Source organism: Netta rufina (assembly GCF_964035555.1).
Source record: "Netta rufina genome assembly, chromosome: 12".
Classification (NCBI taxonomy): domain Eukaryota; kingdom Metazoa; phylum Chordata; class Aves; order Anseriformes; family Anatidae; genus Netta; species Netta rufina.
In genome coordinates, this window is record NC_140135.1 from 8,245,110 (window position 1) to 8,266,407 (window position 21,298).

General features: G+C 48.0%; 1 protein-coding gene across 1 annotated transcript in view; it reads left to right on the plus strand.

The window, feature by feature from the left end:
• NRK (Nik related kinase) overlaps positions 1-21,298 on the plus strand; it is a 92,130-nt gene that overhangs the window by 13,334 nt on the left and 57,498 nt on the right. Inside the window, exons 3-5 of the mRNA XM_084293816.1 lie at positions 12,755-12,811; positions 19,254-19,379; positions 20,176-20,286. Coding sequence (XP_084149942.1) covers positions 12,755-12,811; positions 19,254-19,379; positions 20,176-20,286 — 294 coding nt within the window. The remainder of the gene's footprint in view (positions 1-12,754; positions 12,812-19,253; positions 19,380-20,175; positions 20,287-21,298) is intronic.

Genomic DNA, 21,298 nt, shown 5'->3' on the forward strand with positions numbered 1-21,298 from the left:
GAGAGAGAGAGAGGATTTAGGATTCACCCTTTCCTATCTTATTGTCTTCCTTTCTTTGTAACGTGTTAGACTTTAGGTACCCACCTGGTAAAAGACCTTGCACAGCCTGTGTTCGTGCCTTGCATGTTGAAATTGTTAGAGTACTTCCCTGTTGGCACAGGGATCTGCACCTGCAGATGTGTGCGATCAGGTGGGGGCTGAGCTCTTTGTAGGTTTGCAGAGCCCCTAATAACGCATCCGTGAGGCTGGTCAGAATGGCAACAAATTCCTCGTGTGTTCGTGTGATGTCGTTTGACTTCTTCCAAGCTCACAGATCTCTGGCCAAGAATGAAAGAAAACATCCCATCAGCCCAGGGTGCATCTCGGTGCTGTGTGACACTTGTCCTGTCTGCCCTGCAGGTGGGTTCTGAGTGTCAGAGCGAGGTAAGGCAGCTCGGCTTTCTGAGCCGTGGGAGCTGCAGCACCCTGCGCTGGGTACGGTACAGAGTGCTGGCCGGCCTCTCCCTTTCAATGTGATTGGTATTAAAGATAGCTTTTGTGTTGCAAAGCTGGGCTTCCAGGCTGACTCCGACAGGCTTGGCGAAGGCAGCGCTGGGCTCTCCCGTGGGGCTGGGGCCGAATGGGGACTGTAGGCACCAGTGGGGTTTGGGATGGGGACAGTGCAGTGATCATTAATGGGGAGCACGGCCGGCTGCGTCCTGCTGTGTGTAAACACTGCCTGAACTTCCAGAGGGGTGGTTCCTGCCCATTCCTGGTGCTTGTGTGCCAGCAGTGGGTTTTCCTTCCTTTCTGGCTTCCTTTACTGCCAAGCAAGCAATGTGAATGTCATTGTGCAGCGCCCTGTTACCTGCACTGTCTGCTTGCTGCAGTCATTGTGCGATGGGAGAAGTCCCCAGGATCGCACGTTGCGTGTTCACTCAGGGATCTCCTGCAAACCTGGGCAGGACCGGGAAGAGAAATGGGGAAGCTGCTGCTTCGGTATTTTTCACCCCCTGGGGCAGGCTGCTGCTGTCTGTGCTCTTCCCTAGGTGTTTGCAGAGGGTTGGGGCTGGCTCCTGGCCTGGCTGCCGAGGAGGATGATGATGATGAGGAGGAAGAGGACAATGTCTGTGTTTGTACATCAGCACCCGCTGAAGGAAGCCTTATGAGCAAGCAGGGTTTGAAAGCCATGAGATGACGGAGAGCTTTGCCTCTGGATTTCTTTTGTTTTCCCCATTATTCTCTCAACTTTATCTCTGTTTACCATCAGTGTAGCCATTCATTTCTGCAGATGGGCTTCTGAGGCTTGGTATTTCCAACCCGCTTGCTCGGGGCTGCTTTGCATGGGTTCTGGTGCTTTTACGTAACTGGGCGTGTGCGTGGAGCTGGTGATGAAGCACAACAACAGCACTCTTGAGGTTTGGCAGAAAATAGTTTCTTACGTTATTACTCTTGACTTTTTCTTCTTGGCAAAAACAAAAGGAAGCTTTAGCAGGTAGGAGGTTGCTGCCTTGCCACAGAAACATGTTCTCACGTACGGCTGCTGCAAGGGCAAAACCACCAGCTGGACCCAGCCCTAAGTGTGGCCAACGTTTGCTGTCCCAGTTAGCAACCAAAACCCTGCTCTCGTTGATCACGAGACATGAATATTATTAACCTTACACCACTCAGCCTTCTAATCAGTGCTGATTGCTGGCTTTCTTAAACCAATTATTTTTGGGGGGAAGGGAGGAGGGACAGAAAAAGCTGGCAACTGAACTAAAGGGGAATTTCCAAAGAACTCACCGTTAGCCTCTCTTTATTTTTTAAAGCCCCTGTGAAACTGCAGGGACAGGGTTATGTGAGAGATGGGCACCTTGGAAAATGATGTCCGGTATGGCCAGATCAGTGAAAGGAAAGTGATGAGCAAAAGCCAAACAGACCAGTGAGCGTGTTCACGCTTGACAAAGCTGGGCTGGAAATGCATTTCTAATTTAACTCAGGCAACCATGTGTGCCAACCAGATCTTTAAAAATAATTATTTACTGTGGTTTTTTTTGTTGTTGTTTTTTTTTTCTCTTTTTTTTTTCCCCCCCGTCTTTTGCCCACAGTCTCATTTGTTTTACCTCTTCAAAGTGGATGTGAAGTGCTAACAGCAACGTGATGGCGCTCACCTTGCGCTCGCTTGCTTGCAAAGTGGCAAAAATGAATCAGTGCTGGGCAGTCAGTCCCTAAAGACAGCTCTCTGACTGGTTTCAAAACACCTTCCCATTTGGTATTTGGGTTTCTGTAACCTTTCTGTTATTGAATATTGTTATTTTCTTGTGCAAACCGATGTCAAAAATATGTATTTTCTGTAAGTTTCAGTGGTACAAACTAGAAAGCACTCCTGCAGTGCTAATGCCAAGACCAAAAGAAAGTAGCCTGCCGGCACTGATGGTAACTGGGTTTTTACATTAAGGTGAGTTCTGAAGTCTTTTAAACCTCCTGCGTTTTGAGGAGAGACAACATTGTAAAACTAATGAAGTGGAGTTGCTTGGAAGTTTGTCCTTTCTTACCCCGTTCTTCACCTCTGTCCTCAGCTGTCCCAATTCCTTTGCCGTGTCCTTTAGGGTCTCTGCTAGCATGTGTGCCCACGGCCACCACCGCTGCTGCTGCCATGCTGGGGCTGGCTGCAGGTGTCCGAGCCCTCTCTGCCACCCTCCTCTCCTGTGGGTGTCAGGTGTGCCCCCGGTTTTCAAAAGCACTTAGGATTTTAATCATCTCTGTGACTTCTGCCTGTCAGTTCTGGTTGACGTGGGCTGGCAGGAGAAAACATGGGTGGATGCAAGGGCAGCACAATTGTCTAAACCCAGCTTTCTCAAGAGAGCAGGCTGAGCTCTTTGATACCGGAGGAGAGCTTGCAGCTCTCTGTAATTTCATGTCCCTCCCTGCACCCGAAGGTTCAGAAACCAGAAGGCAGTACAAAACACGCAGGAGATGGGTTTGCCCAGCATTTGTGATATTTAAATATGTGCATTGGCAGTGCTGCAGGGTTTTAGCTGGCCCTGCAGATTTTTTCTCCTGTGCTTATTACCAGATTTCTCCTGAGGAGCAATGAGCTGTTGGTGGTGTATTTTGGCATCTGGATGTGGATGACAGAATATGCAAGGAAGCTTCAAAAGGAAGTTATTTTGAAACTGGTGGATGGTTAAACTTTCAGAGTCAGATTTAACACAACTAGAAGAAGATGTTAAGGCAGGGGTGCCGTTTTTTTTAAGCTTGCATTATACACGTAAAGCAGGTTATAGATAGGCTATTCAACATTTCTCCAGCCAGCTTCCTGCATTAACTGGATGCTTCATGGAAAGCTTAGGTTGTTTTGCTGTTCTGTTCTGTTTTTTTCTTTCTTGACAGCTGCTTCGTGATGGGCTGCAGCTGGCTGGACAGGCTATTGCAAGCGAGCAGATAGCATTCGGAGCTGGGAAAAGGAAAGTTGGGCTGGAGACTGAATCACAAGAAGGGTTCTGGTGCAGCTTCACTGATGCTTGTGGTTTCCTGGGCTGAGCCAGAGGATTTCGATCTTACAGTTTTGAAAATCTGTGTGTGCATGCACGCGTTTGTCCGTGCTGCCTTGGACCCCGTGGGGTTTGGTGGTGTACGGGTTTGCAGAGAAGCCATTCCTGCCTGGGGGAGTTCAATATGACATACATGAGTGAGAGGAAAAGGATTGAATGCATGTGCCAGTGGACCTGTGCATGTCTGTAGCCAGTGAGGACTGCAGGTGGTGTTCCCATCCTGCTGGCTTCAGTGAGGCAGGAGCACGCCCGAGAGCTCGAGGTGCTCAGCGGAGGGCTTCGAACTGCACCGAGCTGAGTAACCCGGGCGGGTTGACATGGGGCAAAGCAACGAGACCAGAGTTCAGAAATCTGGTAAAGCTCTTCAGCGGTTAATACAGGAAACGCTCGGTCCCTTTGGTGACCGACTCTTCAAAGCTTCAAGCTGCTGCTTGTGTTCTGTGCACGCTGGCAGTTGCCCGTCTGCATTGCTTAAGGGTCTGCGGTTCTTCAGCTGTGATGTGTTCAGCTATTTTGGTGAAATTCTTCTGCAGGGGCGGTTTTGTGTTTGCTTGTTTTTCCACTCAAGAGCTCGCCGTTCGTTTCTGCTGTGATTGACTTCGATCCCTGCAGAAGATTGGAAGGCAGGGCGTTGGAAGGGAACTGCTCAGAGCTGGTGAGGAGCTGCCTACGCATCTGACCCACGGTGTGCCTGAGCAGGGCCTCTGCTGCCCGCTTCCGCTGCCTGAGGCTGATCAGGTCAGCTCAGAAAAAGGAACACCAAAGCTCTTCTCAAAGTCGCATTTTTCTGTAGGAAAGTGGATTTGGAAGCTCTCCCGTTTCTTAATTACAGAAGCAAAGTTTATTTTGCTTTTAAGAATAATTAGGTAGTCAGGTTTCATTTTGGAGACCAACTTGACATGGAAAATCTTTCCAGACTTTTAATTCCTACTCCCTTGCGTGTTGTGGACCACCTGGCCAAAAGGATTTTAGGAACAGGAAGATGCTTGCAAAATGAGTGCTGTGCACTTCATCTCTTGCATTCAGAAGTCTGGCAACTAATGTATTGTCTTACAGACTAATTGTGCCCACTAACTCCCTGTTTCTTTTTGGAGATGGTGCACTGGAACCAGATGAGAAGACACCAAGAGGAGATGCTCTTTTTTTTTTTTTTTCATTATGAAATGCTCTGGGAGAGCCTGTGTATGTGTTTAAAAATACACCCTAAAAATCAGACCTGCTGAACTCAACAGCGGTGCTTGGTGTATTTTGCCTTCAGGAGTCACCTCAAGTAAAGGGTAGGAAGTTATTTGTCAGAGTCCTGAAGGAAAGGCTCAGAGACCACAAGACAGAGCCAGGTAATGCCAACCAGGTTCTAGCATCAGGCTGACCCCATCCTGCACAGAGCCGCATAAAGACACGTGTACCCATGCCTCTGCTGTCTGTGTAAAGAAGACACCAGCAGAAATGGAGTGAAAAAGTAAATCACCATTAAAATTGTTACGGCTCTCATCATTGAGGCTGGAGCTGTCTGAGCTGTGCTCCCTTACTGGCCTTTTAAACAAGAAAACAAACAAAAAAAAACTAACAGCAGCACAGTTTTACCTTGTGCAGAACCTTATTCATGCTGTGCCTTACATGCAAGAGGAAATTCAACTCAATTACATTTATCATTCGTGAGAATGCTGAAGGATTTTTTTTAATCATACTTCTTAAAAATACAGTGATGTAATTGCTGAGAAGTTAATGTGCCTGCAAAATCATATTTATGTGGGGTAGAAGGCCAATAAAGCCTTGTTTATTGGCACGTGTCTGGGAAGGCTGCGTTACTTACAAGGTTAAAACACAAATCCGATCGCACGAGGTTTGTAATTGCTTTGTGCAGCTCAACCTTCAGAGCTTCGCAGTGGCGGCGAGCCAAAATTCCCTCTTTGGATGCCAAAAGCCCGGCCACCCATCAGCTGACCCCAGATCCGGCCCCGACTTCCTTGCAGCGGGCTGGGGCCGGTGAGGCGCATCCGACCGCTCGTGACTTCACCCAGCAGAGATGTGCTGTGTGTGGCTTTCCTCTAGTGCCCTGAATTTCTGTAAGCGGATGGATGTGAGTCACTGGGGTGGAGGGATTTGTACCTCTCCCTACACTTAGCTTCTCAACAAGCCTTGGTCTACAAAATGAAACCTTTTTTTTTTTTTTTTTAAACTATTTGTTTTGCTGGATGTACTGATTTTTGGCACAGCTGCTCTTTGCTGTCTCAGATCCCGGCTGGGCACTGCAGGTGCTGCATGGGACAGGCTCCTGGCCAGGGCTTCGTGGCTGTGGGGCTGCAGTCATCCAGGCTGGGTGGCTGCTCAGGATGCTTGGCCAAGTGCCTGCTTTGATTTGGGACTTTGGGAGGGTGGTGAATATCCACCAGCATTTGGGGACCATAAAGTCAGCAGTGTTTGCTGCCCCGGGAAGGAGCGCTCCTGCTCCTCCTGCCTGCAGTTGTGGCAGTCGTGTCGGCGGGTCGCAGAGCTTTCAGAGCAGTGAAGGATCACCCCTGCCCCAGTTCTCTGTGCCTTTCATGTTGTTTGGATACTTTAGGTGGCAGTAGGATTTCTACAGCCTGCGTTTTTAACTGAATAACAAACCCTGCGGCAGGCGAGGGTCCCTTCCAGATTCCTCTGCCTGGGATGAGGGAGCAGGAGACGACAGCGGATGTTCTGCTGCACCCCAGTTTCAATAAGTCGTGGACAAGACTCCTGTTGTTGTGGTTGAGTAGCATGGTATTTTCTGAAGTGATTAGCGTTTGGCTTGATCTTGCTAATCTCAACATGAATGACCTCTTTGAGGGCGGATTTCAAAATCCTGAGAGATCCATCTCTGGTACGATCTTACACAAGCACACAGTAGCCTTGAGTGGTTCGTGTTTTGCATAAGGCCGGTAATCTGATGGAGTAACTGATACTGCAGGAGTGCAGACACTCAAATGCATGTTTGCGAAAGGGCTGCAATTCCCTCCTTTGTTTCACTTTGTTTTCCCACTGCTCTGCAGTCAGACGCAGACAAACACCAGGGAAAGCAAACAATCTGCATTGCCACTTGTACAATGGGAGGAAACGGGAACTGCACGGGTTTAAAAAAAAAAAAAAAAAAAAAAAAGGACAGAAAAACTGCTTCTGGTTGCTCTTGGGTCGTAAAGGCTGGGGTACAGTTGTTTGCATTAGGAGTAAAAAAAAATGTCCTTTTCCTCAAGGCTGTTGTCCCATTGAAACGACTCCTGTCCATCCCTCTCCTCTAGCCGGCGTGGCTTGGGCTGGATTTTAAGTGATTGATAAAAGTCGTATGTTCTGATCTCTTCTCTGGCTAACAGGTTGCTATTTTGGTTTACGGGAAGTCCTGTACCACTGCCGGCTTAGTTGTCTTCTCAGTTCCAGTGCTGTTGTTTTCTTGCTTGTTTCTTTAAGTGTGACATAAATAGGAGCGCTAGGAGGAATTCCTGGGTTTTGTTGGGTTTTGTGTGTTTATTTATTTATTTATTTATTTTAATCTTACCCCCAACACTTGTAAAACTGTAAAATATATATATATAAATTATCAAACTAGTATTTTTCAGTTTGGATGAGTGTGCAAAATGCTTACGTACTTCTGGGGTGGGATAAAACTGGGGAGGGAGGGAGGGAAGCAGTGGAAGGAGCAGAATGACCTGCACAGAAATAGGGCAGTGGCATTTGCTCGGAAAGGAACGTGCTTTTCCCTGAAAACTCAAGGAGCTTTTGCTATATACATTTGCTGACGTTTGCAGAAATACCCTTTTTAGTTTGGAATGCAGTGCTACATTTTCATTTTTTGGATGCTTTCATTTCTATGCACGTACCATATATCTAATATTTATTAATTTAACATGCTTTGCCTTAAAGTTCACTGAGTGTTAGTAACTGGTATTCTTTTTATATGCTTACAAACGTATTAGATTTTACTGATAATGGTTTACAACCTGGGTTGTGGGGCGTGCTGGACAGTGTCCAGCTCCATAGGATGTCCTGTACTGAAAGTATAAATCTTGCCTGGCTCCTTGGAACACGGTGACGCAGCAAGAGGAGTGGGAACTGGCTTACGGGGGGAGAGGAACCTTGCAGAGCACGTCTTGACTATTAACAGTATATTAATATTTATGTTGCTCTCCACTTCTCTCGTCTATGTCCCCAAAAGACGCCGGAGACCTTGCGATAGCAGTGCCCCCGCAGCTTTATGGTGTCGGTCAGGGTAGGCTTTGTGCAGCCTGGGCTGCACGATTTAAAGGATGAAGCTGGGATCAAAGCCATAGTCATGTTCCCAACTGGCTGCTGCCCTGGCTTCTTCCTGGGGGTTAACAAGAAGGCTTTCTGAAACTGGGAATTACCTGCCACGGGCCGCTGTGTGCTGTTTGTTTTTTAAACTCAGCTCTCAGAATTGCCGTGGGTTACGTGTCCGTGTTTAAAATGAAATGGATCGTTTCTGGAAATCTAGCATTCAGCACCTTGAGCTCTCCCTCAGACCGTTCACTAACAAACCCAGCCCCAACTACACAAACCTGCCTGCTTGTTCACACCAGCCAAGACCCCAGGACAGCAGGATGTCCGGTGTGAGCAGCTGTCTGCTGCCAGACAGCAGCTGTGGCTGGACAGGGCAGCGTACCTGCAGGTACCTTGTAGGGACCATGACTTCATTGGGGTCACCTGCGATAGGACACGGTGTTTCCTGGCTCCCCGTGCAGAGCGTTGTTTGCCATTTAGCCTCGTGAAGGCTCTCCTTGCCCCACCAGGATGGAAGGGGTGGAGGGGAGAGGGGCAGAAGGGTGGGGACCCGTTCTCTGGGGTGCAAAAAGCCGAGCTGGCAGCCTCCCAGCGACCGCAGGGCCTCGTGCTGGTTGGCCCGAGATGGGCTCAGGTTTCAGAGTTCATTGAGTGGGTTTTCAACAGGAAACCTGCCTGCCAAAGTGTGCTTTCAGGAGTGTGCAGCTCAGCAGCTGAGCCTTCACCCTGCTCATCCAGAGCAGCTGGCTGCAGAGCTGATCCCGTAGTCAGTGCCTATGGGTGAGAAAGTCCTCCAGCCTCAAAGTCTTCCACATCAGCCAAGCAGCCTTGCTTTCAAGTACAAACCTGAAGGACACAGAGATGGCCCCAAGGGTTAAGTGTGTGCTGCCTGCTAGCTTGGTGTGTTGGTGGGCAGGCAGTGGGACTCCAGTGACCCTGGAGCCTCCTGCGGATGTTTTGACCAACAGTATAAGTGATGCACACACACGTGTGATGGCAGAGGGCGTTTGATGTGATATTGCCCTCGCCCTGCTCACAGGCGCCTTGTAACCAGCCACACAGCAAGGTAGGTCTGGGAGGGAAGCTCTCAAACCCAGCACTCTAGTGGCCTCAGGTCTGTGTCACTGAGAGCTGGGACCTCAGGGCTCTGGCTGGAATAATGGCCCAAGCCAGGGACTCACGACTTTTTTTTGTTTGGACCCAAGAGGAAAAGGTATTGTACATAACAAAATTTTATGTAAATACACTTAATTCAAGTAAAGCCCCCTTATCAGCTAATAGCTTGACTGCTAATGCTGATACTCTTGTTTGCTCTAACTTGCATAATGTTTGTCTTGACCCCCGGTAGAGGGCATAGATAAATGATGCCTTTATCTATCTAACTAAGAAGATAAATGCCCATTCACTCGGAATAACACCAAGCGATCCATCCCATTCCGCACAGATCTCCCTGCAGAGACAGCGTGCAGTTGGAGCTCATCAGAAACAGATCTTTGGCACGAGCATCTCCTGCAAATGTGGCTGTGATGACCAGCATGCAGATTCTGAAACGTGTCTGCTGGCCCCAGGTTTGCAGCACGTTACTGCAGCGACTAGCTGGCAATCGCAGCCGGCGTTATGTGGAAATATTTTCTGGGGGAGAAGAGGAATTCGGCTGGACTCGGAGCTAATGGGAGGATTCCTTCCAACTTGGCTACCTCACCGAAATGTAGGCAGGAACTTCAGCTTCAGAAAGTCGCTGAACTTCTGAATCGTTCCAGTCGGAGCGTTGTGTGTGATGGATAGCATTTAACGCTGTGCGTTGGGTGGGAGCAGGGCTGACCTGCAGATGGCTGTGGGATGCTTTGGCTGCATTCTCACGAGTCAAAACATGCTCCCAAACTGAGCGTTTGGGTGAAAGATGAAAAAAGGATGTGCTTTTTTGTGCCTGTTCCTTGCAATCAAGTGCATCTGCACATCTCGTTCAGTTGGGCAGTTTAAACAGCCAGTTGCTGCTGGGAGCCTTACAGAAAAAAAAAAAAAAAAATCAGAGCACCACCTTTCTAAAAACAATTCAAACATGCTCAAACTTGTGGCTTCAGCAGAAGTACAAGTGTGTAAAAGTTCCCGTGAACTCTGCCTAACCTCTGAGATTTATTGATAATGAGAAAATGAGGGGCCAGGCCCTGAAACCTTTCCTTACGTAGCCACTAGCGTGTTAGCAAGAACCCTAGGGCTGGGCTCAGGATGTTTACTGCTTTTAGAAACGTTGAGGCAAATGAACTTGAAAGAGTTCGAGGAAGCAACATAAAGGACCTGAGATTTTCACTCTGACTGCCAGGATGGTCGTGGTCTCTGCCTTAAAGCAGCTCAACGTGCAGCCTGTTGCCCTGCTCAGTCAGTGGCACAAGCATCAGTGGTTCTCCCCTGTGTGATCATACGCAGGTGTCCTCTTATTTGTGCTTGTTAGGGTGGTGTCAGAGGTGAGTGGAAACAATGGTGTGTGCTGGGTAGGTCTGACACACCGTTTCGGGCATATGCTAGCAGGTTCGGAGACTTTGGAGAAGATCTGTTGCTCTACAGGAACACTGAATACTTTAGGAATATGCACAGCTGGAATCATCAATAAATGTGCCAAAATGGCAGTAAAAATATCTCATTATTAAAATGTAGATAGATGACCTATAGATAAATATTTAGCTGCAGTCACCAAAAGTCTTTTTTTTTTTTTTTTTTTTTTTCTCCCCTGGTCTCAACACCCTTTAAAACTAATTGATCACTTTTAGATAATTTACATGAGGTTTAGATGACCTTTTCCTGAGGCTAACCCGCAGCCCTTGCTGTGACTCTGCACAAGCTTCTGGGGTGGAGAAGATGAGGTTGTCCAGCTTAATACAACCAAGAACCACGGAAAGCTCTTTTCAAAAGGTTTGATAGCAGCTGTTGAGAGTAAATTGTTGCCATTTGAGAATTGGAGCAAACCAATGAGTTTTTGCTGCCCCTTTACTTTCTGATCATTTTGTTTTGTCCTCTCAAAAAAGGTTTGGATCCTCTTGTGTATTGCCCCTCTCTCTGTTTTGTTCCAGGGTAATAAAGGGGTCTAGAAGAAGATAAGGGTGGGAACTGTGTGCAGTTAATGTGCTGTGAGGCCAGGTAAAGGCTGTGGCTGTTTATCTCAGGTGAACCCGTGCAGAGGGACAGCAGGATGTGGGCCCATGGGTTTTTCCTGGGGAAAGAAGATTGAGTGCAAGGCAGATGTGTGCCTGAGACAAGGTGCAGGGCACGATCCTGCCCTCTGCACAGGCTGAGCTCCTCTCACCCAGCCCTCAGCAGGGATGCTGACCTGGGAGCTCCTGTAGGAGTGGGGGAGCAGGGTCGAGTGGTGCATCCCATGCAGAGGTGCCTCGTGACCCACAAAACAAAAGGGCACGCTGTTTTCTTTCCCATAAATGCTGATTTTCCAAACCATTTTTTTTCTGGGATTCAGCATTCTCATTTATAAAGGCAAAAGTGAGTGAGAACAGCAGGTTTGTGTGCAGCAGGAACAACTGAGGCTGCAAAACAACAGGGCTTTTGTGCAAAGGGACAATCTCACCAGGTCTCACACTGAAACCAAAACTGAACACCAAGCCTTTCCCATTTCCCTCCTCTGAATATTCAGTGCTGAGTGTGATGCTAGCCTGCTACTGATTTAATTTTTACTAAAGAAAAGAAACATATCCCATGCTTTGCTGTAATTAGGAAAATCAGAGTAAATCCACGATGTTGCCCTCTGCAGAACAGCTGAGGGCATCCCACCAGCTTAGCGGGTCACTCCACTGCTTCATGCGGTGCGAGCTGGAGTTAAACCAGGGTGCCAGCCTGTCTGGCATCGCTGCGCCTCGTGGAAGGCCCTCTCTTGCTCTATTGCCAAGCCATTCAATGCCTGGAAGCTTTCACAAACAATGCCCTCCAGCAGCAGGGCTGTGGCTGCTTGGGGAAGCTGGCCAGCCGGGGGAGAGGTGGATGTTGATGTCCCTGTCCTGCCGGAGCACAGCACTGTGGTGCTGCACGGTGCTTCATCTTCCTCCCACATCTGCGATCATACAGGAACCCGAGTGCTCTAGTTCATGAGAAAAAGCTTTGCGGTCCCAGGGGTGCTTCCAGGGAAGGAGGGCACTTATAAATACACAAAATCTCAGCAGGATTTAGTTTTCTGTAAAAGAAAACATGACTGTGACACATTGCCTGAGAACGAGGCATCGTTTTTCTTTGATGCGAAATTGCTTAGTCGTTGAAATAACGCTCGGCTGCAATTTCGTACGATAGGACCTGGGTTTTAAAATGACATCAACCTAGCTTTTAATTTTGCAGGTGTAAATTGCACCTGCAAATCATTTTGTCTGCAAACCACAGCATTTCAGGTTTGATTTCCCGATTTCCTATGGCGTACTTAACTGATGTCAGTTAGTTATTTCAATATCCAGCTTCTCAGGCACTACTATTTCAGGAACAAAATTACAGTCTTAAAGCTTCAAACCCATTTCTGAAGCTTTGATGGAAGGGAAGAGTTAGGAAGTGCAGCCAACCCACAGTTCATACAAATCTTTTGATACAATCCTTGAGATTAGTGTTGGGTATTGTCAGAAAGCACAGTGCTTTACATCTGTAGAGCAACTTGGTCTAACCGAGCCAAGAAGCTGTGCAATTTTCCAGCGAGATTCCTGGTTGCTTTTCTGAAACGCATTCTTCTGAACCATAGTTTGTCAGTTAGCATTGGGTTTGCTCTTTTAATAGCTTTATTCCCTGTTGCCTCCTTTTTCCTAACTTTGTCTTGAAAAACTAACCCATTAGTCTAAAATTACCCGTTATCTGTCACGTGGGCTATGCGTTTTCCATGGGAGATGGATGGAGACCCATGAGCTTGTTTCACGTTGTGCTCTGACAGATGAGTTAAATCCATAATTTTCTAGCATTTACATAGTTTGCATGCACGTTTTATTGACACTGTTCTGTTTTCCTGACAGGGTCGCCATGTTAAGACTGGGCAGCTAGCAGCAATCAAAGTGATGAATGTCACTGAGGTGAGTAACCCAAAAATAATAAAAAGCTGTTATCAAAGTGTAAGGGAAAACAAAGAATCAGGTTGTGAGAATGTGGGTAGCTTATAAAATGATCCATAGGTGTAAATTATGGTAGCTGAGCAGTGGTTTATGTTTTTTAGAGTACTGAGAGGCCTTAATACAACCAGATTTTCAACAGTGCCTGTCCAGTGGCAACAAAGCAATAAGGGAATACACGTCTATATATTCTGATGCTCTGAAATAATGAAGAGAACTCTCTTCCTGCTTGTTTCACGTTGATTATCTGTTCGCAGAGATAGCAAGTAAAAGATTTCCTGTAGCTCTGTGCTGCCCCTTCTGTTTCAGCTCATCCTCTCCTTGCCAGCCATTCCTCAGCGTATCTACCCTGACAGCTAGCAAGCAGGAACATGTTAAAAATGCAAATGTTGCACTTTTTTATTGCTATTTGACAGATGAGAGAAGGAGACCGGTTTAATTGGCACTGTCACTGCTCACATTTACGAGGTGGTGTCGGTGCTGGAACAGGGTGTCAACAAAGTAGCTAAGCATCGATTTTTGTTTCGGAGAGCAGCCTGTAGCAAAGCAGCTTGCCTCCTTGAGGCTGCATGAGCCTGAGCCCCAGAAGGGCTGGGATGTGCCTGTGTCCTCGAGTGTAAGGACAGCTCATGGTTTGGTCGGATGCGCCTGTTCTCACGGACAGCCAGCTCCTTGTCCTCTCGCTCTGGCAGCATGGATGTGGTGCATAAAACACCAAGACAATGTTAGAGCCTTCTTGGGACGTTGTGAGTCATAGCCTAAAATAAGAAACAGGTCCTCTGGACCAAATCTGCCAGTGGTACAGCTACATGGAGCGTTTTGGACAAGCACAAGCAAGCTTTGGCTGCATTTTTGTGTCTTCTGCTCGTCTTGGAAGACAATGGAGCGAGTTAGCATCTCCGTGGGCACTGTCACGTAGAACGGGTCCAGGCCAGCTGTCTCTGCTGGTAGTGTAGGAATCCAGCCCTGAGCAGCAACTGCTCTGAATGGCACAGCCTGGTTTGGCTGTGGCTGCTACCTTGTAAAATAAGCACGTGTAGTTGAATTCCAAGTGTTGTTCTTGTCTATGTGTTGTTCTCCTCTATGGATAGAGATAGAGGAGGGTAGGTTATTGAAGTCAGCGCTATGTTAAATTGATGGAATTTTAGCTTATAGCTCTGTAGTTACATCCGTCATCGTGTGCTTTGCCTCAGAGACATAGCAATGACCAAACATGAGGCTGCTGGATTTTGAGAGCGAGAAGAAGTAAAGTTTGAGTTGCAGACAGATTCCTGGGGTCAGAGCACCTCTGTGCTCTTTTCTGAGAAAGGAATTTACAGGAAAGATCCTGTCTGGGACTCAGAAGTGATCCAAAGCTGCTCTACAGAATGTGTTCATGCTTTGCTGGGCCTGCCAGCAGTGCCTGAGGGCTGGCCAGAGATGTCACTTGTGGGCTGTCATGTTAACACAAGTGACAGTCCTTTCCTTGATGAAACAATTGAAGCAAAAACTGCAGGAAGGGAACCTTGGAAAGATTTCCTTCCCTTTTGCTATATATAACCCGGTCTCCTTTGTATGTAAGTAACAAAATGCAGCACCCAGTAATGTCTGCTTGCTTGGAAACAAAATTTAGATGGAAGACAGCCTTGTGCTTCAGCCTCGGGAATCCCCAGTGATAGACTTGCATGGTTCTGGGGACAAAGCACAGCTGCTCAGGTCTCATTTGCTGCTGCTTTGCAGGCTGGAGAGCCAGCACCATCCTGGGGAATCTGTCCCCTCGCTCGAGGGGCTGAGCAGCAACGATAACAGGTCGTGCTGTTTTCACATTGAGTCGCTTAACGCGAAAGCAGTCGTGATGGTTTCAGTCTAACAGTGAGCGTGCTGCTGCAGCCACCTGGGGGGTTTCCCTGGTGCTCTTCCCCAAGCTCTGAGTAAATCCATTGTAGCTGGACGTGAGCGTTCCTGCTCTCTGACCTCGGTGCGGGGTGAGCTTTCTGCTGTTACTTCCACTTCTGGAACATGGGCTGGCTGCGTTCCTGCTGCTGAGGCACAGGCTGGGAGACCAGATCCAGTCCTCTGCTTCATCTACACGGCTGCTGCTGCACGAGGTCGGAGCTGGGTAAGGCTGAGGCTGCTGCTGGATGTGCCCAGGGCATCTCTGAACCTCAGCCCTCTGCCTGTTAAATAGCAAAAACCTTCACAGCGTGTGGGTACTGAAGCCTCTCACAGCATTAGCCTTTCAATCTCCAGAAATTTAGTGTGATAAATTCAGCCTGCCAAGGATTCGGTACTTCTCCCGCGTTGTCAGTCTGCTCAAGCTTGTTATTTTCTGTTCCTTTGGGCTTGAAAAGCTGGCTTGAGGCATTAAATAAAGTCTTTAAAATATTGAAATCTCCATCTTCAACGTCCTGCATATAAATTGCACCTGAGAGCAACATCTCACAGGGAGTTTGGCTTGTGAGAAATGGAAGCTGTCACAGCAAACCTGCTCAAGTGAGATGGGAGGCTCCCAGCCCCTGTGGTCATCTTCATCTTGGGGTGGTTATTGGATCTGATCAGTGCTGCACAGGGAGTGCTTTTCTTAGGGAGAGAAAACTTCATGTGGTAGAAAACAGGAAGATGTTTTTAAAAGAGAAAAAAAGAAGAAGAAGAAGAAGAAGAAACCAGGGCAAATGCAGTCTTTTTTTCCTTCACCTGTGTCCAAAAAAGTGGAGAAGAGCGGAATGCCTGGCACGGCCTCGTGATTTGGATGCCTGCTCGGAGGCGCTCCAGGAGAAATCTCACTCCGTGGCAGGGACCGAGTCTGACGGAGCCCCATGCCAGGGTAGGTCGGTGGTGGCTGGGTCACTAGCCCACAGTGCTGCTCAGTAATAAGGTCGGCATTGTCTGACGTGGGAGAGAAAGTTTTGGACGAGGATACCTCATATATAGGGGTACTGAGCTACTTGCTTGCCTCCTGGACACTGCAGTGCGCTGCACGCCCCCAGCATCCTGTTTTCACTACAAAGTCCAACCTAAGAAGTCTTCCAGCTAACGCTTCATCCCAACTAATACATTTCTGCCAAAGGACTGTTTCACCAAATCTACGTGTTTTTTTTTTCCAGCAAGAAATCGTTTCATCAGCAAGCTCCTGACCAGCTCCAGCTGTGATTGCTCAGCTCCGAGATCTGAGGCACACCAGGAGCTGAGCAAATCTGCCCTGCGCCGCTGCGAGCTGCAGCCCTGGGCTGCTTTCTGAAGAGCAGCAGCAGGATGCTGTGGTCACTGCGGGATCCTCTGGACATCTGTCAGGAAGTGCTGCAGTGTCACGTTAAGGGGGAGAGCGGGGGGAGCCCTTTGAAATTGTTGAAGTGGAGCTGATGGCAACGTGCGCTCACGGGGCCTCTCCGCGCAGGCTGTGCTTCCTGCGTGGTGGTGCCAAGCACACAAAAAGCTCGCAGAGAGGTCGGATCCTTGCTGCTCGCCTCTTCGGTATCAGTGCAGGTGATCAGGGAGCTCTTCTGCAGCAGGCCGTTCCCTGTTTGTTGTTGCTTTCAGGCTTTTCAGGTAGCGAAATAACACTGAAAGGAGAAACTCATCATTGGTTATGCCTCGGTACTGAGGGCTCTTTAGGTGGAGCACTTATCAGCTGGTGATCTTGTTTCTGTTTGAGGTCAGAGGCGTGTGCTTTCTAGTTCTTTGCTTCCTAATGTCACTGCGGATAAGCCCACGTCTTCAAAAATAGCCTTTGATCATGAACCTGTCATCTTTGTGCATGCAGCCATCTGTACCCAGAACCGCACTGGTTTGTGAAAGCAAACAGCTTTTTGCACCTGCACATCTGTGAGCTTCCTTCTCCTGAGCAGCATGATTTGTGAGCAGCTTTCCAGGCCCCTGGGAGATGTGGCTGAAGGCAACATTAACAGAGGGGTGGTGGAAAGTGGAAATCCTGAGCTCCTACACCCACAGAAGTGTTGAGGGTGTCTCCATGCTCCTTTCTCACAGGATGCGTGGAGCTGAGGCTTGGCAAGTGCAGGTTCAGTTCCCAGCTGAGCCTCAGGCATGGGCCGTGGGGCAGAACTGTTCATGCTTCCTCTTCTGCTTTGGTTTCTCCGTCTGAAACAGAGCAGTTCTTTCAAAGGTCACTCAAGATACAGGAGGACGGATGGAGTACTTTGTGCCTGTGAAATGCCCACCTGCTGGCACCTTACAGCCTGGTCTAGTTTGAAGTCACATCTGCCTTTGGAGGACAAGAAAATTTAGCTCCAAGGGTTTGTGCTCAGCAGCAGCAGGGCTCTGTAGGGAAGCTCACCATGCTCATCCTGTACCCAAGCAGTGGTAGCTGCCTCTGGGGGCATGGGTGGGCAGGGGAAGAAGAGGGCAGTGCAGGGAGGTCCCAGCCCACGGGGTAAATAAGTGAGGACACGAGGTAAGGCAAGGATTGTCTTAATGGTGATGGGAAAGGAGCATTGCACACGTGTATGACTCTTTGCTCTTGCCAGCGAGTGTGGCAGGGCCTACGTGGTGTTCCAGCTGTGCTCACCAGCAGGCACACACACGCTTACTGTTGTTATTTTGAAAGCACCCGGGCAAGATCCTGGAGAAATACTCAGGCAAGAGCTGTGCCAGCATGGTTAATTAGGTGAAGGAGGAAGAGGCACGAGCTGTGAGGAAGCGGCTGAGGTCTGCCAGCTCCCCAGGAGGAACTCTGTGCAAGCAGGGAAGCCGTGCAGCCGGGCTCCGCCAGTGCAAAGTTCAGGCAGATGGACGGAGTTAAACCAGACAAACACAGCCAGGTCCAGGATGGCGACTCCAGCGTTGTTATTCCCTTCCTCACCTCCCTTCCTCTCACCTGCTCGTTCCCACCCTTTCACACGCACTGCCAGGAGTCCCAGAGGGAGCAGAGCCTCGTTTCCCCTCCAGAAGGCATCAGCACGAGCTCTCAGCTCCCTTTCATCTTGCCCTGGCCACGTGCAGAGAAGAATGCGACCTTGCTCCTGGAGGATTTCCTGCACGCTGTCTGGGACGCAGCTTCGATTTCTCTCAGACTCCAGATGCTACACGGGGCTCCTCCTTTCCCTCCCGAAGCCGTATGACATCCAGGGACCTGTCAAGCCAAGTTAAGGGTCCTCCCTTCCCCCTAATTGCAAACATAAGACAAATGAAATACCTGTAGTAGTGCGTGCAGCTTGAGAGCCTGTGTTCAACAGAGGGGCTGTTCTGAAACCTGAAATAGCTGCTCTTGCTTCACGAGAAGTTATTTTACATTCCTTTTTCCTACAGCTTAAGACAAATAAGCTTTGGTCTGGCAGCATGTCTCCTGTGGATTGAAGTTACTGGGGAAGTTCTTGGCCACTTCTGTTGGTAACGCTTTTTTGGGGGTCGGATTTAATAAGGCATATCATATAAATGAGAGTTTGAGGGAATTTGGCTTCAGCCTGCCAGGGTTTCATGTTTTGGTACAGGTAGAAAGGACAGGGCAGCTGGTTTTGCAAGCAGTTTGCTGTGAAGGCTGAAGGAATGCTTCGATGGCAAAGCTACTGGAAAATAGTGAAAAAGGGCAGAAAAATGTCCTGTGGGTCTGAGCTATTCTTGCGTGCTTCCTTTTTTCCCCTTCAGCTACCGAGTGCTGACGGGGACGTTCTGCAGCAAGGTAAACTAATTTCCAGCATTGTCCTTCCCCTTTTCACTGGTGCACAGCTACCTTGCAGCACTACGTGTCTCCTCTTAAAGCAAACGAGACAGCAAAACCTGCGGGCATTTCTCTGGGGGTGGTGCACCGGTTCTTTTGGTGGCAAGAGAACAAACAGGCTAGGTCTGAAAAGACCTCTTCGGGTGGCAAATGGGCTGGGAGCACAGCTGGAAGATGAAAGATGGAGCTTCCCTGCCCCTGCTCGGGCTGTCGGCTCTGGTTTCCTCTCGGCAGGACTTCCACGGGATGGGGAAGCCGAATTGGCTGCGGTGTGCATGGTGCTGTCCCAAGTGTTTGAGTAATGGGGTGTTAGGAACGTTTTTATTTCATTTTAAATCCAGTTAATTGCTCCAGACTACGTTACTGCCTGCAGAACCGCAAGCAGGGGAGCTGTTGGTCCTGCCTGAGCCCCATGAGGAGGTGATAGGAGTTTGTTTTACCCACAGGGGGATGTTTTTGGATTCTTTAGCCCAAACCTTAGCATTTGGTTGTTTTAGGCCAAAGGATCAGGGCGATTCAGTCCTTGGTTTTAGAGCCTTCGATTGCACTCTCAGGCTCACAGAATGACGTGGGTTGGAGGGGGCCTCAGAAATTCTCTAAGCAGGGCCAGCCTTGGGATCCCACCAGGGTGCTCAGGGCCGTTTCCAGGTGGGTCTGGAAAGCCTCTGAGGATGGATCCAGGTTGCACACCTGCTCTGAGTACCCCAGAGCTCATCTCTGGTTTCCTAAAGAGCCTTCTGCTCTCTTCTGCTGCAGAATGAAGAAGAGGAAATCAAGCTGGAGATAAATATGCTAAAAAAATATTCCCATCATCGGAATATTGCGACGTATTATGGTGCATTTGTAAAGAAAAGCCCTGCGGGCCAAGATGATCAGCTCTGGGTAAGTGTTTAGTGTTCCTTGTGTCCATCACACTCCCAGCTCCTTCCTTTAGAGCTCCAGGATACTTGGCCTGGACCCTGTCTTGGTGAAACTCCGAAGCTGTTGTCCGGAGAGGTAATTTACAAAAAAGGAACATCCCTCCTCCCTACACATCTTCCATCCTCCCCTCTGATTTCCTTTGAGGATGAGTATAAAGTTTGTTACGATAATTGTGTCTTGGGTTGTTGGTCGTGTTTGTTGTTAGAGCTTTTTTCCCCCAAATTAAATGTTTCTGTCTTTTTTAATAAGGGTGAAAGAGAGCTTGTACTCTCATTTCCCCTCCTTTTTCTTGTCACTTTCTACACATTTTACCAGTTGAAAAATAAAAAAGCAAAAAGTGGAATTGGCAATGAAGCAAAGAAAAATGAAGCCTCCACATTTATTTTTTTTCTGCAAGATTTTTGGAGATCTGCAGCAAAATGAGAAATTTTAAATTCTGAAAAAACTCCCACGTTTCTCAGTGCTCTTTTTATTCTTTGTTTCTGATTTATGTTTCTAGAATGAAAAGAATTCCCTGTAACCCATAATAAGAGAGGAGCACTCCTAAGTTATTTACTTTATATTCATTCATTCATTCATTCATTCATTCAGTAGTGTGCACTGTTCAGGAAATGAGATTCTGCATCATTTGGCACCCAGGAAGGTGGCATGTAATTCACTATACCTTGATGGTGGGGGCAGTGGGTGTCTTAATGGTACCTGTACTTGTGCCCTGCCAGTGCTGTGGTAAGGGTGCATTGCGTTTGTCTCTCTGCAGCTGGTGATGGAGTACTGTGGTGCTGGCTCTGTCACTGATCTGGTGAAGAAGACAAAAGGGAACTGCTTTAAGGAAGACTGGATAGCGTACATCTGCAGAGAGGTTCTCAGGGTGAGTTGTGCCACCAGAGCTTTGTTGGCCTTTCCCAGCCTTTGCTCACTCATGTAGGACAATAACGACCACTGCTATTTTAAGGTTCTGATCCGTGGGGCTTGTGGGCTCTGGTTCACAAGAGTCAAGATGTTCATCAGCCCACAGTACTCTCATCAATCCCATTTTCTGTACGAACACATGGGTTATGGTTTTCTGTGGCAAATAGCCATCTTCTTCCACATCTTGAGATCTTACTGCTCATTGCTTTGGCTGGTCATGCTGTGCAAAGTCTTTCTGCTCCTAAGTCCTTTACCTGCACACACTCAGGGGCCTTTTTTCCACACTATTAAAAGCAGTGTTGGCTAGATAGCATTCCAGAATCTTAAAGGTGGCCTTTCTGGGGCGGTACTCCCAGAGATAATTCTTGCAACTATATTTCATTCTGTGTCAGCTTAGGGCTATTTTTTGTTCCTGGAAAGTGTAGAGAATAAAACAGTTCCTAAATGTGATCTAATGAACTATCCTGGCAATAAATAAATAAATAAAATGTTGGAAGCTGTCAATCTAAATTCAAAACCCATTACAGAGCTACTGATCCATCTTCCTTGCGATGGAGTCTTACTTCTTCTCTAAATAACAGTACACTAGATGCAAATTCTGGGAGCCAAAATTCAAATAGCATGCCAAAGTAATGCTTGAACAGGGGTAAATCTTTGCTTCAGGAACAGCAGAATTGGGAAACATGCTCAGTGGAGAACATCAGCCATCTCACCTGGATTTGGCATTAGACTGTGTGTTGTAATAACTATAGCTGGAGGTTGTGGGGAGAGCTCTTCTGTGGGAAAAAATCCCAGTGGTCTGGTTAGGTTGCTGTTGTTGTGTCTGGGTGGCTATAAAGCCTCTCCTAAAGCAGTTAGTGTTAAAACCTTTGGTTTACGCTCTTGCAGCTGAAAGCAATAGCAGCATGCTTGCATAAAACAAGCAATTGGATTGAACGATCTTCATTTGAAAACAGGGAATAACTTGTTGC